The sequence below is a fragment of the Thalassophryne amazonica genome, chromosome 5 (genome assembly GCF_902500255.1).
Source record: "Thalassophryne amazonica chromosome 5, fThaAma1.1, whole genome shotgun sequence".
NCBI lineage: Eukaryota > Metazoa > Chordata > Actinopteri > Batrachoidiformes > Batrachoididae > Thalassophryne > Thalassophryne amazonica.
The window spans coordinates 40321490-40335078 of record NC_047107.1 but is presented as its reverse complement, the minus strand read 5'-3'; the positions used below and the strand labels follow the sequence as shown (position 1 = coordinate 40335078).

Genomic DNA, 13589 nt, shown 5'->3' with positions numbered 1-13589 from the left:
TGTATGCTTCAGGGGACGGTGGGGGGGTTCGTTGAACGACCAGTGGAATGTCTGATACAGGCCCAGGACCAGCCAGAGGAGTGGCTGCAGCAGCGCCCTGATCGCGCGCTTCCACCCTGGCAGTGAGAGCCTCCACCCTCCGATTATGGAGGACACTCTGCTCGGTCACTAATTCTAACCGGGCCTTGAAGGCGGTTAAGATCTGCTGCAGCTCACTCAACCCGCCTCCCGCTGACGCCTGCGCTCCTGGCTCTTCCATTGGCCGTTCAAGCTGGAGTCGACGCCCCTCGGAGTCCATGACGATGGCCGAGAAATCCTGTTGGGAAGGTGTCGTAGCACGGACCCACAACAGGGGGCGCAAATGAACGGACAATGAGTAAGCCAAAAGGTAACAATTTAATGTTGTGATAATACACAACGAAATGTGTCGTAATTTTCACAGTCAATAAACACCAGGTGACGTGTGGGCAGGCTCGAAGATAGAAGACGCCCGACGAGAGAGAAGCCGCGTCCCACACGGCCTCCACCACCAACGGTCTGAAGAACACCGGAGCCGCCAAGTCCCGAGTCCCCAGGTGGCCTCTGTCTTCGGCTGTCGACCCTGGTACTGCTGGCAGAAAACAGAAAGATGATGTATGAGTGTGAGTCCGCACACTCAGTAATTTACAGTCCAGACACCGTTAGGAGGGAGCACCTCCACCTCCAAATCACACACACTCGTGCAGCTCCTGATCAACCACTTATCTGGGAGGGGGTGCGAGGTGAAGCCGTCACTGTCACACCAAACGCCAATCCTCCAGACAAGGCAACACTTCAGGAAAACGGCTGCAATAGAAGTTCAGTTGGTTACACAATGTGTCAGTCAGCAGAGAAATTACCTTGGTACTGGTAGTCGATTTCTCGGCGGGGAGGTGGAGTTGCAGTCCGGCTTATATGGTGGTGTAGATGAGTGACAGCTGGAGTAATGAGTGACAGCTGTCACTTCCTCTGGGTCTGGCGCCCTCTCGTGCTTGGAGCCCGCACTCCAAGCAGGGCGCCCTCTGGTGGTAGTGGGCCAGCAGTACCTCCTCTTCAGCGGCCCACACAACACTCATGATGCAAAGCAAGGTGGGGGGTGTTGCTCTTATTTATAAATCTAGGTTTAGCTTATTAGCTGTTGGAGGTCACAAATATAACTCATCTGAGCATCTGATTCTCCGCTCTGCTCAGGATATCATGCATTGCCAAGGTCAGAAAAATAAAAATCCGTCGTATTACTGTATATAGGCCTCCTGGCTCATATTCTGAATTATTAGATGAATTTGGTGCATTCATCTCTAACTTGTCTAGTGACTTGACTAGTGCAGATAACATTCTGATCATTGGTGACTTTAACGTTCATATAAATAAGACTTCTGATCTCCTCTGCAAATCATTAATGGAAATTGTGGATGCATTAGGATTTCGACAATGCATTCAGGACTCGATGCACATTAGTGGAAATACCCTTGATTTGGTTCTCGCCCATGGTATTGCTGTCACGAATATTGACATCATGCCTCTTACGTCAGTGGTCTCTGATCACTCACTTATTAAGCTTACAGTTTCACTGCCATGTTTAGTGGAACAACAACCTTATATATTACTACGGCGATGCATCAACTCCTCAATGAAGACTGAACTCGAAGCTAGACTGCCTGATATCTTAGCCTCACATTTGGAAAATGCCCAATCAGTAGACAGTCTTGTGGACAGTTTAAACTCAGTGTTCAAAACTGCACTCGACATGATTGCGCCACCTGTGTTAAAACTACGCTCCCCCAAAACAGTCACCTTGGTTCAGTGATTACCTGCATGACCTCAAGCATAAGGCTAGAGGTCTAGAACGGAAATGGCGTAGTTTAAAATTAGAAGTATTGCACTGTATTGTATTATCCTGTTGTTGTTTAATGCTGGCAAATTATACTGAATTTCTTGTCTTTCTGATGCCTGATTCTGTTTTTTCTCTCTGTTTAAGGTGCAGCTCCATCCAGAGATGGGTGTGGTATTTGTGCTGAAAACCCTCCTGTCCTGTGCACCAACAGCATTTCTTGTATATTCGTTTTGTGAATTGTTCTGTAAATTGTGTCTGAGGCATAGCCCAAGCAGAGGGTCTGCTTGAGGTTTCTTCCTCAGAGGGAGTTTTTCCTTACCACTCCTGCTCTGGGGATTAGTAAGGTTAGACCTTACTTGTGTAAAGCGCCTTGAGGCAACTCTGTTGTGATTTAGCGCTATATAAATAAAAATAAATTGAAAATTAAATTGAAAGAACACATTACTTAGAAGGTCCTGGGATCGCTTCCCACCTGGGCCTTTCTGTGTGAAGTCTGCATGTTCTCCTTGTGCTTGTTTGCATTCCCACTGTGTGTGTTTTGGCTTCCTCCCGCTTCCAAAGACATGCTGGTTAGGTGAATTAGTGACTCTAAATTGTGTGAGTACGAATTTGAATATGTTTGTCTGTCTATATGTGACCCTGCGATAGACCTGTGCAGGGTGTACCCTGCTTCTCACGCAACATCTCCTGGGATAGGCTCCAGCTCCCTGGTGAGCCGTAATTGAACTAAGCAGGTATAGAAAATGAAAAGGCTTACGAGGTCTGTCAATAAAGTATAGGTCCTTTTTATTTTTTTCAAAAACTATATGGAGTTCATTCATATGTTTTTACGTCAGACATGCTTGAACCCTCGTGTGCATGCGTGAGTTTTTCCACGCCTGTCGGTGATGTCATTCGCCTGTGAGCACTCCTTGTGGGAGGAGTCATCCAGCCCCTCGTCGGAATTCCTTTGTCTGAGAAGTTGCTGAGAGACTGGCGCTTTGTTTGATCAAAATTTTTTCTAAACCTGTGAGGCACATCGAAGTGGACACGGTTCGAAAAATTCAGCTGGTTTTCGGTGAAACTTTTAACGGCTGATGAGGTATTTTGAGGTGATACTGTCGCTTTAAGGACTTCCCACGGAGCGGGACGGTGCGCAGCGCTCCCAGGCGCCATCGTCAGCCTGTTTCAAGCTGAAAACCTCCACATTTCAGGCTCTATTGATCCAGGACGTCGTGAGAGATCAGAGAAGTTTCAGAAGAAGTCGGTTTCAGCATTCTATCCGGATATTCCACTGTTAAAGGAGATTTTTTTAATGAAAGACGTGCGGACGGATTGCAGCGTTGGCTCGCAGCCACCGCGACGCTCCGCCACAGGAAAAACAACTCCGTATTGATAACCAATTGTAAAATCCAGGCGGCTTTTGATGACTTTCAGTGGAGTGAGTATCTGAGAAATTGTTTAACAGCTGGGCATGTTCCAACTTGTCCTTAAGGCTTCCAACAGAGGTGTTTTTCCTGTGGCGGAGCATCGCGGTGGCTGCGAGCCAATGCTGCAATCCGTCCGCACGTCTTTCATTAAAAAAATCTCCTTTAACAGTGGAATATCCGGATAAAATGCTGAAACCGACTTCTTCTGAAACTTCTCTGTTCTCTCACAACGTCCTGGATCAATAGAGCCTGAAATGTGGAGGTTTTCAGCTTGAAACAGGCTGACGACGGCGCCTGGGAGTGCTGCGCGACATCCCACTCTGTGGGAAGTCCTTAAAGCGACAGTATCACCTCAAAATCTCTCATCAGCCGTTAAAATTTTCACCGAAAACCAGCTGAATTTTTCAAACCGTGTCCACTTCGATGTGCCTCACAGGATTAGAGATCAAACAAAGCGCCAGTCTCTCAGCAACTTCTCAGACAAAGGAATTCCGACGAGGGGCTGGACGACTCCTCCCACAAGGAGTGCTCACAGGCGAATGACGTCACCGACAGGCGTGGAAAAACTCACGCATGCGCACGAGGGTTCAAGCATGTCTGACGTAAAAACATATGAATGAAATCCATATAGTTTTTGAAAAAAATAAAAAGGACCTATACTTTATTGACAGCCCTCGTACGTCAGAACCAAAGGAGAGTGGTGTGAAAACACCCTGAGAATGACAGAAAGCAGCCAATACTCTTTGTGTTAAAACTTTTTACCACTTGTGCAAAGGAAAAAAAAAAGCTGTTCTCTTCCTCAGTGTGAACTCTTTTCTGCAGCTCTGCAATGTGCAGATGTACAGTCCTCTGCAGATTCTATCCCTGTGCTGCTACTGCTTCTACTCTCAGTGTGATAAGTGTCTAACACAGGAGAGCACTATAGGTTCGCGCCCTTGAGGGCAACTGAACAGCAGAAGATCAGACACACACACACACAAAAAAAAGCAGAATGCGCAGAAGCAGCAACCCCCTTACACCAACTCCACCTCCTGAACAGCCTGCGGCCTCAGGCCAGCAGCCACCTAATTGCTGGGGAGAAGGCGTGCTTCTTTACCTCATTGCCTTGGATGATGTGATAGATCTGCCTCAGGTAGTCGCTGCCACCTGCTTTGTGGCAGACCTCCAGCAGCATCAAGCTTATTTTCTGCTCAGTCAGTTCAGCTGCAGCGACTCTGCTTTCCCCTTCTTGCTCAAACACACTGAGAAAGAAACAGAAAGCACGGTAAGGGGGTATGAGCAGCAAATTTTACATTTAAGGAAGATTTTGGAATCACATTTTGAATTACTTTCGCAACAGAAATATGATTGTTAGTTTAACATTTCCAAACAAAAAAAAGTGAGAGATTATTAAACAGTCAAACAGTAGTTCAATGAATACAGGTGTGTCAGAGAAATACTGAGCCATAGATAACAAAATCATTTCAGTGTTTCCAACATCTCTAATAAAATACATAACAGCTTTTCACTGAAGGATGCAAGTGTACTAAAAATGATTGGTGTGTGTTCCTTCGCCTGTATGTGTGTGTAATTGTGTGTCAAGGTCCTCTTGCATGTACAGTTCCCAACCATGGCAGACACCTGCATCATTTTCTTGCCCTTCGTGTATGGATGGGTATCACACTACCGTCCATCAAACCTTCTCCTTCACATACACTTCCTGTCATTGTTCTCTCTCTCTCTCTTGCTCCCCCTTTGTAATTATAAGGTGGCAGAAATGGTGTCAGCTGTCAGACAGCCATTGGCTGCTTGACATTGAGAGCAGCAAAAGAAGAAGAGTACCGTCTCGTCCATACTTTCCCTCATTCTTTTGCCTGGTGGCCCGGCGGCGGTGTTGTCGGGATGGTGGCTGTGCATCCGTGTCAGCACCTGCGCTGTATCCTTTCCTGTCCATCACTGTGCAGGTGAAGCAGATGATTGGATTCAGTCAGCGGGGTGATTAATGAGGGCCCCTCCGGATTTAGGACAGCCTATCAATCATGTCATTAGGGCCAATGTGCCCTGAAAGAGGCAGACCTCCGCCAAGGAATAACTGCATTCATCTTCATCTGTGTATGCATCCCGTCAGCCCAGCCAGGGTCACCATGATGGAGAACAATAATCTTCTCCTCTACAAATTACTTTGCAAAGACAAGGTGGGTGGTGAGGGGAATCGGGACGGGTTACAGTTTGTAAAGGAAGGAGGGAAAGTGGGATGAGGGTGAAAGGTGTTGGGTAGTAGAAAGGGGCCAAATGTTCCTTGTGGCTGTGTGTGCATGTGTACCCAGTGTCAGAGTGGAATGGTGGTAAAAGTTCTTTTTGAAGTTATTACAGCCACCTCTCTCCCCATCTCCCTCTCTGTCTCCTTCTCTCTCTGATGCTGTATTCTGATTGTTTACAAGCCGGGCGTCACTTCCCTGTGAAGGTTAGTTTAATGAATAGTAATGATCCCACTGAATGCCTCCGACAGGTGATATATAATCACTCTTCTTTCACTTTTCCACTCAAACCCCTCCCTACCTCCCTGCCGCCTCATCTTTTTTCCTCAGCTTGTCTTTTCTTCCTGTCACTGAAACGCTCAGCATTTACTGGCACTGCAGATAATCTTGTCACTGTTTCATTTTTTCATCCTGCTGCTGTTTAAAATCATGGACATTGTGTTCAGATGCGGAATCATTTTTTGTTTAATTTGTGCACTCATGAGTTTTTTTTAATGATGTAGCAAGAAACCAGACACACGATTTCTGGGAAGAAGCTACAGAACACGGAGCTAAAGGTCACGGATCAGCCCAAAGTGGAAGCTGGTTTCCCAGCATTCCAGCACAACAACCACATCTGACAATATAGTGGTCTCACTCATAAAGGCGTTCTGTGAAAAATGACCAAGCTGATACGATTCATCAGAATTTGAATGTGCAGTAAAAAAATATTAAATAGCACACTTTTCATTGTTTTATTCAATATATGTATATTAAATGACAATGAGCACAATATATAAATCACAGTCAAGCCTCTGTTTTAGACAACCACACTTCTATTGCAGTCGAACTGCAGATCAATCACTAAAATGATATACGGGGAAATCTGAGCTGTTTTCACAATCAAAATCTGATCAGAATCATTACTCATATTCTGCTGAAGATTGCACAGGAATAATCAATAGCAGCTAGCAGTTGAGAATAATGATGGATTACCAATGTGTGACAGTCCAACCGGCGTTCAAACATTGATATGAACTGCATCAACATCATTTCAGCCTTGGCCTCATGCTAAATGCCTGCAGTTGACCTCTCACCTTTCCACACAGAGTTTGCGGGCCTTCTGCAGCTGTGTGTCCATGCATTTTGGCCTTTTTTTCTCCAGAGCCTGCAGGACCTCGTGCACTGTGGGTTTTGGAATACGCTGCCAAACAGGCAACAAACCACCAAAGTAAATGACAAGAAAAATCAGCACATGGTACACATCACATCAGCTGCAAATACGATCAATTGACAGCATGTAAAACTCAGCATGTTAATTAAATACGTATAATGAATGAATGATTTATTGCCATTATACATAGTACAATGAAATTTTAAGCAGCTCCTCATTCAGTGAAAGCACTTACCGTGCACCTGTAAAGTATTCACAGCGCTTCACTTTTTCCACATTTTGCTAGGTTACAACCTTATTCCAAAATGAAGTAAATTCATTTTCCCCTCAAAGCTCTACTCACAACACCCCATAATGACAACATAAAAAAATTTTTTTTTGAAATTTTTGCAAATTTATTAAAATATAAAACTAAGAAATCACATGTACATAAGTATTCACACCCTTTGCTAAATACTATGTTGATGCAACTTTGGCAGCAACTACAGCTTCAAGTCTTCTTGAATATGACGCCACAAGCTTGGTGCACCTATAATTGCGCAGTTTTGCCCATTCCTCTTTGCAGCACCTCTGAAGCTCCATCAGATTGGATGGAGAGCATCGGCCATTTTCAGATCTCTCCAGAGATGTTCAATCATATTCAGGTCTGGGCTCTGGCTGGACCACTCAAGGACATTCACAGAGTTGTCCTGAAGCCACTCCTTTGATATCTTGCCTGTGTGCTGAGGGTCACTGTCCTGCTGAAAGATGAACAGTTGCCTCAGTCTGAGGTCAAGAGCGCTCTGAAGCAGGTTTTCATCCGGGATGTCTCTGTACATTGCTGCATTCATCTTTCCCTCGATCCTGACTAGTCTCCGAGTTCCTGCCACTGAAAAACATCTCCACAGCATGATGCTGCCACCACCATGCTTCACTGTTGAGATAGTGCCTGGTTTCCTCCAAACATAACGCCTGCCATTCATGCCTAAGAGTTCAATCTTTGTCTCATCAGACCAGAGAATTTTGTTTCTCATGGTCTGAGAGCCCTTCAGGTGCCTTTTGGCAAACTCCAGGCACACTGCCATGTGCCTTTTACCTAGGAGTGGCTTCCGTCTGGCCACTCTACTATACAGGCCTGATTGGTGAACTGCTGCAGAGATGGTTGTCCTTCTGGAAAGTTCTCCTCTCTCCATAGAGGAATGCCAGAGCTCTGACAGAGTGACCATCGGGTTCTTGGTCACCTCCCTGACTAAAGTCCTTCTCCACTGATCACTCAGTTTAGACAGCCGGCCAGCTATAGGAAGAGTCCTGGTGTATCTGAACTTCTTCCATTTAAGGATGATGGAGGCCACTGTAGTCACTGAGACCTTCAAAGCAACAGAAATGTGTCTGTACCCTTCCCCAGATTTGTGCCTTGAAACATTCCTGTCTCGGAGGTCGGTAGACAATTCCTTTGACTTCATGCTTCATTTGTGCTCTGACGTGCACTATCAACTGTGGGCCCTTACACGAGGTCTGTTAGATAAGTATCTGACCTTTTTATTTTTTGCAAAAACCTGATGGATTTGAATCGTGTACTTGCATGAGCCAACCTTGAACCTTTGTGCACATGCGTGAATTTTTTCACGCCTGTCGATTGCGTCATTTGCTGGTAAGCAGCCTCTGTGTGAGGACATGTGTTGTGCTCTCGTCGGATTTTCATTGCAAGGAAAATGGCGGAACGACTGGAGCAGCGCTACTGCATCAAATTTTGCCAGAAACTGGGTGACAGCCAGGTGGAAACCACTCGGAAGATTCAGACGGCTTTTGGTGACGATCCTATGGGCATCACACAGATTAAGGAGCGGTACAACCGGTTAAAAGACATCCGCACAATGGTGGAGAGCGAGCCACGCTCCGGTCGGCCATCAACATGCTGAAATGACCAGATCATTTCCAAACTGAATGCTGTGGTGATGCGGGACCGTTGTGTGACTGTCCGAGAAATTGCGGAAGAGGTGGACATCAGCACTTTTTTGGCACATTACACTGTGACAGAAGATTTGGCCATGAAAACAGTGGCGGCGAAATTGGTGCCGAAGCTGACGGCGGAGCAAAAGCACCTTTGTGTTGAAGTCTCACAGGACATGCTGTGACATGCCCACCTCTTCCACCATTTGGAAGATTCACATGGCTTTCGGTGACTTTGCAGTTGTGTGACTATCCGAGAAATTGTGGAAGAGGTGGGAATCATTTTTTGGAGTCCAGCATGTCCTGTGAGGCTTCAACACGGAGTTGCTTTTGCTCCGCCATCAGCAGCTTCGTGCCGACCGCCACTCTTTTCATGGCCAAATCTTCTGTCACAGTGGAATGTGCTGAAAAAGTGCTGATGTCCACCTCTTCCGCAATTTCTTGGACAGTCACACGACGGTCCCGCATCACCACAGCGTTCACTTTGGAAATGATCTGGTCATTTCAGCATGTTGATGGCCGACCGGAGCATGGCTCGCTCGCCACCTTTGTGCGGACGTCTTTAAACCGGTTGTACCACTCCTTAATCTGTGTGATGCCCATAGGATTGTCACTGAAAGCCGTCTGAATCTTCCAAATGGTTTCCACCTGACTGTCGCTCAGTTTCTGGCAAAATCTGATGCAGTCGAGCTGCTCCAGTCGTTCCGTCATTTTCCTTGCAATGAAAATCTGACGAGAGCACAACACATGTCCTCACACAAAGGCTGCTTGCAAGCAAATGACGCAATCAACAGGCGTGAAAAAATTCACACATGCGCACGAAGGTTCAAGGTTGGCTCATGCAAGCACATGTGATTTCAAATCCATCAGGTTTTTGCAAAAAATAAAAAGGTCGGATACTTTTCTAACAGACCTCATATGTAGACAGTTTGACACACTTGTCTACATATAAGTACCTCAAGGCATTGCCTGTACTTGTGCTTAGCACCATGATGCCTCTCTTGAGGTTACTCCTCACTTCACTGTCGGGTGCTTTGCTGCCTAACCTGAACACTGCAATTTGCTCCTTCAGAAGGACTCTTCATTACAGTGGTACATGTTTTTGGATTGGTATACATTTTTATTGTCTTTTATGAAGCAACAGTATCTTTTCAGAAATGCATATATCCCAGGACTGAACCAGCATATTACTCTAGATCAGCCCTGTCATATTGTCTCAGTCTGTACTGCTGAAACAGTCTTGTAACACTGCAATGTTTTCTCTTGACCATACTGTTTTGCTCTGTATATCTGTGGCTTGAAAGTTGGAGTCAGAATCAGGGAAATGTGGTTGGATTATCTGAGGTTTGGAGATGGTTTCGCTTTGTAAGCCCCTGGTATCGCTATATATACTTTATTATACGATAAAAATGTAAATGCTAGTATTTTACTCAAGAAATTCTTTAATTTGCCATTCTGCATAATACTTCTATCCTTATTTTTATTTAATTTTACTACATCTGTGCAGTGGTGTGCACAGTTCAAGCTAATCAGCTAAAAGCTAATTAGCAAAGCTTTTTCTTGAGCTTTTCAGCCAACTTTGAAAATTATTGGCAGATCAATTACTTTCTACCAAATCACTGAATTCAGTTCAGCTAACTTCAAGTCAGCCAACTTTTTTTTCAATAAACCTCTTGCTGGAGCTTATACACTAAACCAAGAAGCAAAATCAAGACATCACCCAAAGTCTGCAAGTGTCACCTCGAGTTGATGAAGTAGCAGGAGGTCAAGTCAGAATAAAATAAGTCCCTTCAGGTGCTCACTTGTTTTCCCTCTGGGTAACCACAGCAGATCTGAGATGGATCTGCATGCTGAACTGGCTCAACCTTTACGCCAGGTGCCCTTCGTGATGCAACTCCACATTACATGGAGAAATGTGGCAGGGGTGGGACTTGAACTGGGAACCTTTTGCACTGAAACCAAGTGCACTAACCACTTGACCATCACTTAGCCATCATGCCAGGTCTAGCCAGAATAAATGCATTAATTAGGTTATTGAAAAAATTCTCCATGTTTACCTTTCTTTCTGAATATTGCTTATTTGTTAAATACTTTCTGCACTGTGAAGAATGTAAACTACTGTTTCATTTCTTCACTTAATTATTTAGGCACATCTTAATGGAAGATGGTCATCTTTACTGTGTCAAATGAACTTGGGGATACTAAAATGAGGAGTATCACTTGCATTTTGACTGAGCGTCAGCTTCGACACTGCCGCCACATGACACATTTCTTGATGCTTGATCCAGAATGTGTGCCTCAGTGCTGAGTATTTCAATGACTGGAGAAGACTGCGGCACATGCACGGTTACTTTAGAGATGTGGCGATGGACCGGTTGACCCAATGCAGTTCCATGCGGTGAAGCACACCAACTCATGCTCCCAGACTTGACTCGTCATCTGATCTTGGCATGGTAAACCTTCTTGAGAACCTCCATATTTATGCTTCAACAAATTTCAGCTCTTTAGATCTGTTTTTAAGGTGCTAAGAGTTTATCACTGCATATAATAAACATTTGTGAATTAGTAGATATTAAAGCTAACTTTTAGGTTAGCTGTGGCCCCCACTACACCACTATGGTATGACTGTATTCTTATTCAACACTTCTGTTTTTTATTTACATTTAATGAAAGCTTAGTGCAATATATACAACTAAGATTTTCTATTAAAAATTTTCATCATAATAAAGTTAATGTACTGTATCACACAAAAAAAAAAAACACTTCATGATTTGTCCCTCTTATGATCCATTTTGTTCTCACTCATGAACAGATGTCATCTTTCTCACTGCACACATTTCAACTTACACTTACTTTCTGCTGGATGTCCATGGCAGTCTGGAGGCAGTCAGCCAACAAAGCCAGTCGGTCCTTGGCATCGCAGTCAGGGGCAAAGCCACTGATCTGCTCCAGTGTGTCTGGGTCCTCCAGGCTCTGGATCAGGCAGCCCAGCAAGGCCCAGAGTAAGAGACCCCGGAAGCGCAGCTGCTGGTCATGCTGGGAAAGGTGCTTCTCTGCCTCTTGGAACAGGAAACGTATGGGAAGAGGTAACATCTCTACAGCCAACGGTAGGTTGGTGAAAATGAATAACAACGCTTGAATGGCCAGAGATATGTCATCTGGAAGGAACAAGAAATGTGTAGTAGATTGTTTATGAAAAGGAACCAAAAAAATTATTTTGCAGTTCATCTTGAAAATATGAAAGCATATGCACACTTTTATTATCTCTTCCTTGTTCCTTCGGTGGTGTGTAGTTCCACTCTTTGGGCACTTTGTCAAGGACGCTCTCTGGTACATCTTGCCTGAACAAGACTCCTCTGGGCTCTGTAGCCTTCAAACTCATTACCATAGAAACCAGGTGTACCAACAGGCTGTTTGTTGCTGTGACTACTATAGCCCGGACACATCTGATCACTGCAGGCACTGCCTGTGTTGTGTCTGACAGAAAAGGAGAATGAATAAATCAGGTAAAATATTGATGAGATGTAGAACTTCAGCTATCTTAAAAGTCATAGATGCCAAGTGGACCACTGAAATGCAAATTGATCAGGGATTAAAAAAATAAAGAAAGAAAACTTTCGCTCAAGTCAAATATCAGTATGTTGTATAAAATGGAAGCGAATGGGAAAAAATCAAAGAAAACACCACCAGAGACCAGAATCGGTAACTTGCAGAGGTTTTGCAACTCTGAATCCGGCATTTGGTATCATTTTCCAAAATGGCTGCTTACACAGGTAACAATATCCAGCACATCGCCACCAAAACAATCAAATGTGATTGATTTGATTAACATACCTCTTGCGCCTTTCCTGCTCTTCTCGTCCATTTGTTAAGTGAAGCACATCTGTTAATGACTGCTGGTCATATAAGGGTGATTCTTTAACTACGGGCACTATTGGCCTTGTAAATGTAATTTCCACCACACCATTGCCTTACAATATAAAGCGCCTTGGGGCAACTGTTTGTTGTGATTTGGTGCTATATACATGTGCTCTGATGTCACTGTTTATCTCCATAGAAACTACCCAAACAATCTTTCATACAAACTGTTTAAAGGGACATTACAGTGTTGTGGTGGAAATTATGGCAATAGTGTGGGACAACTACATTTTGTTTAAAAAAATCACAACAGTTGTATGACATTGAATACCCCAATTATGTTTTGATTATTTTACTGTTATTTTATTCAGAGATATTTTAAAACATTAGAAAAAACGTTTCTTTACCATTCATTTTTATCATTGAAGATCAAAAGTCTGGGTGTGGGACAAGCACAAAACGGCAATATTTGCATATAATGATGCTGAAAAAAGGTGAAAAGGTCATCATAGACTACTAGAACAAATTTCTTAACACACTTTCATTGTAAAGATAACTATAAAAGTGTGAAATTTCCCCTTTTTTTCTGTTTTTCATACAATATGATCAAAGGACATAATAAGTGCCCGTAGTCTAAGAATCACCCATAAAAGCAACAAACCTGGAGGCAGTCATATTTTTTCAATACTTAATCCCTTTTAACAAGGGTTTCATTTAAAGTCAGGATGTCTGTTGATGCAACTACAGCAAAGCATTACACAAGGCTAATTCAAATCTTCAACGTATAGCTCAGCTCGGGAAGAAGCTGTTAACAACCCTAATGATCAAAGGCATGTCCACTGAAAGACCGCGTACAGCCCTCCACAGCCCATACACGTGAGCAGTCTCAATCAGTATCAAGCAGGCACCCTCTTCGCAATGACACTGAATGTAGCTCTATCCAGTCAGTGTTCTTCCAGGCTACATCAGACCCCAGTGGGTAGACACCACATGCCTCGTCTCTAATTTCATGGTGGTGATGGTCCCCCACAGCTCATAAAACTGATGTTAGACCTTAAGGTTAGACTTTACTTGTGTGAAGTGCCTTGAGGCAACTTTGTTGTGATTTGGCGCTATATAAATGAAATAAATTGAATTAAAATTGTGGTAAT

The 13589-nt window shown here is 44.1% G+C and overlaps 1 protein-coding gene and 1 long non-coding RNA gene across 5 annotated transcripts in view; one reads left to right on the top strand and one right to left on the bottom strand.

Moving 5' to 3' along the window:
- Positions 1-13589, top strand: part of LOC117510360 — a 903074-nt gene that overhangs the window by 519531 nt on the left and 369954 nt on the right. The gene's annotated exons all lie outside the window — the stretch shown is intronic.
- The window catches only part of kiaa0825 (KIAA0825 ortholog), a 429491-nt gene that overhangs the window by 263098 nt on the left and 152804 nt on the right, over positions 1-13589 (bottom strand). For all 4 annotated transcript variants that reach the window (XM_034170047.1, XM_034170048.1, XM_034170046.1 and 1 more), the window contains 4 exons: positions 11836-12057; positions 11434-11738; positions 6575-6681; positions 4358-4502 (listed from right to left, as the gene is read on the bottom strand). In XM_034170047.1, coding sequence (XP_034025938.1) covers positions 4358-4502; positions 6575-6681; positions 11434-11738; positions 11836-12057 — 779 coding nt within the window. The remainder of the gene's footprint in view (positions 1-4357; positions 4503-6574; positions 6682-11433; positions 11739-11835; positions 12058-13589) is intronic.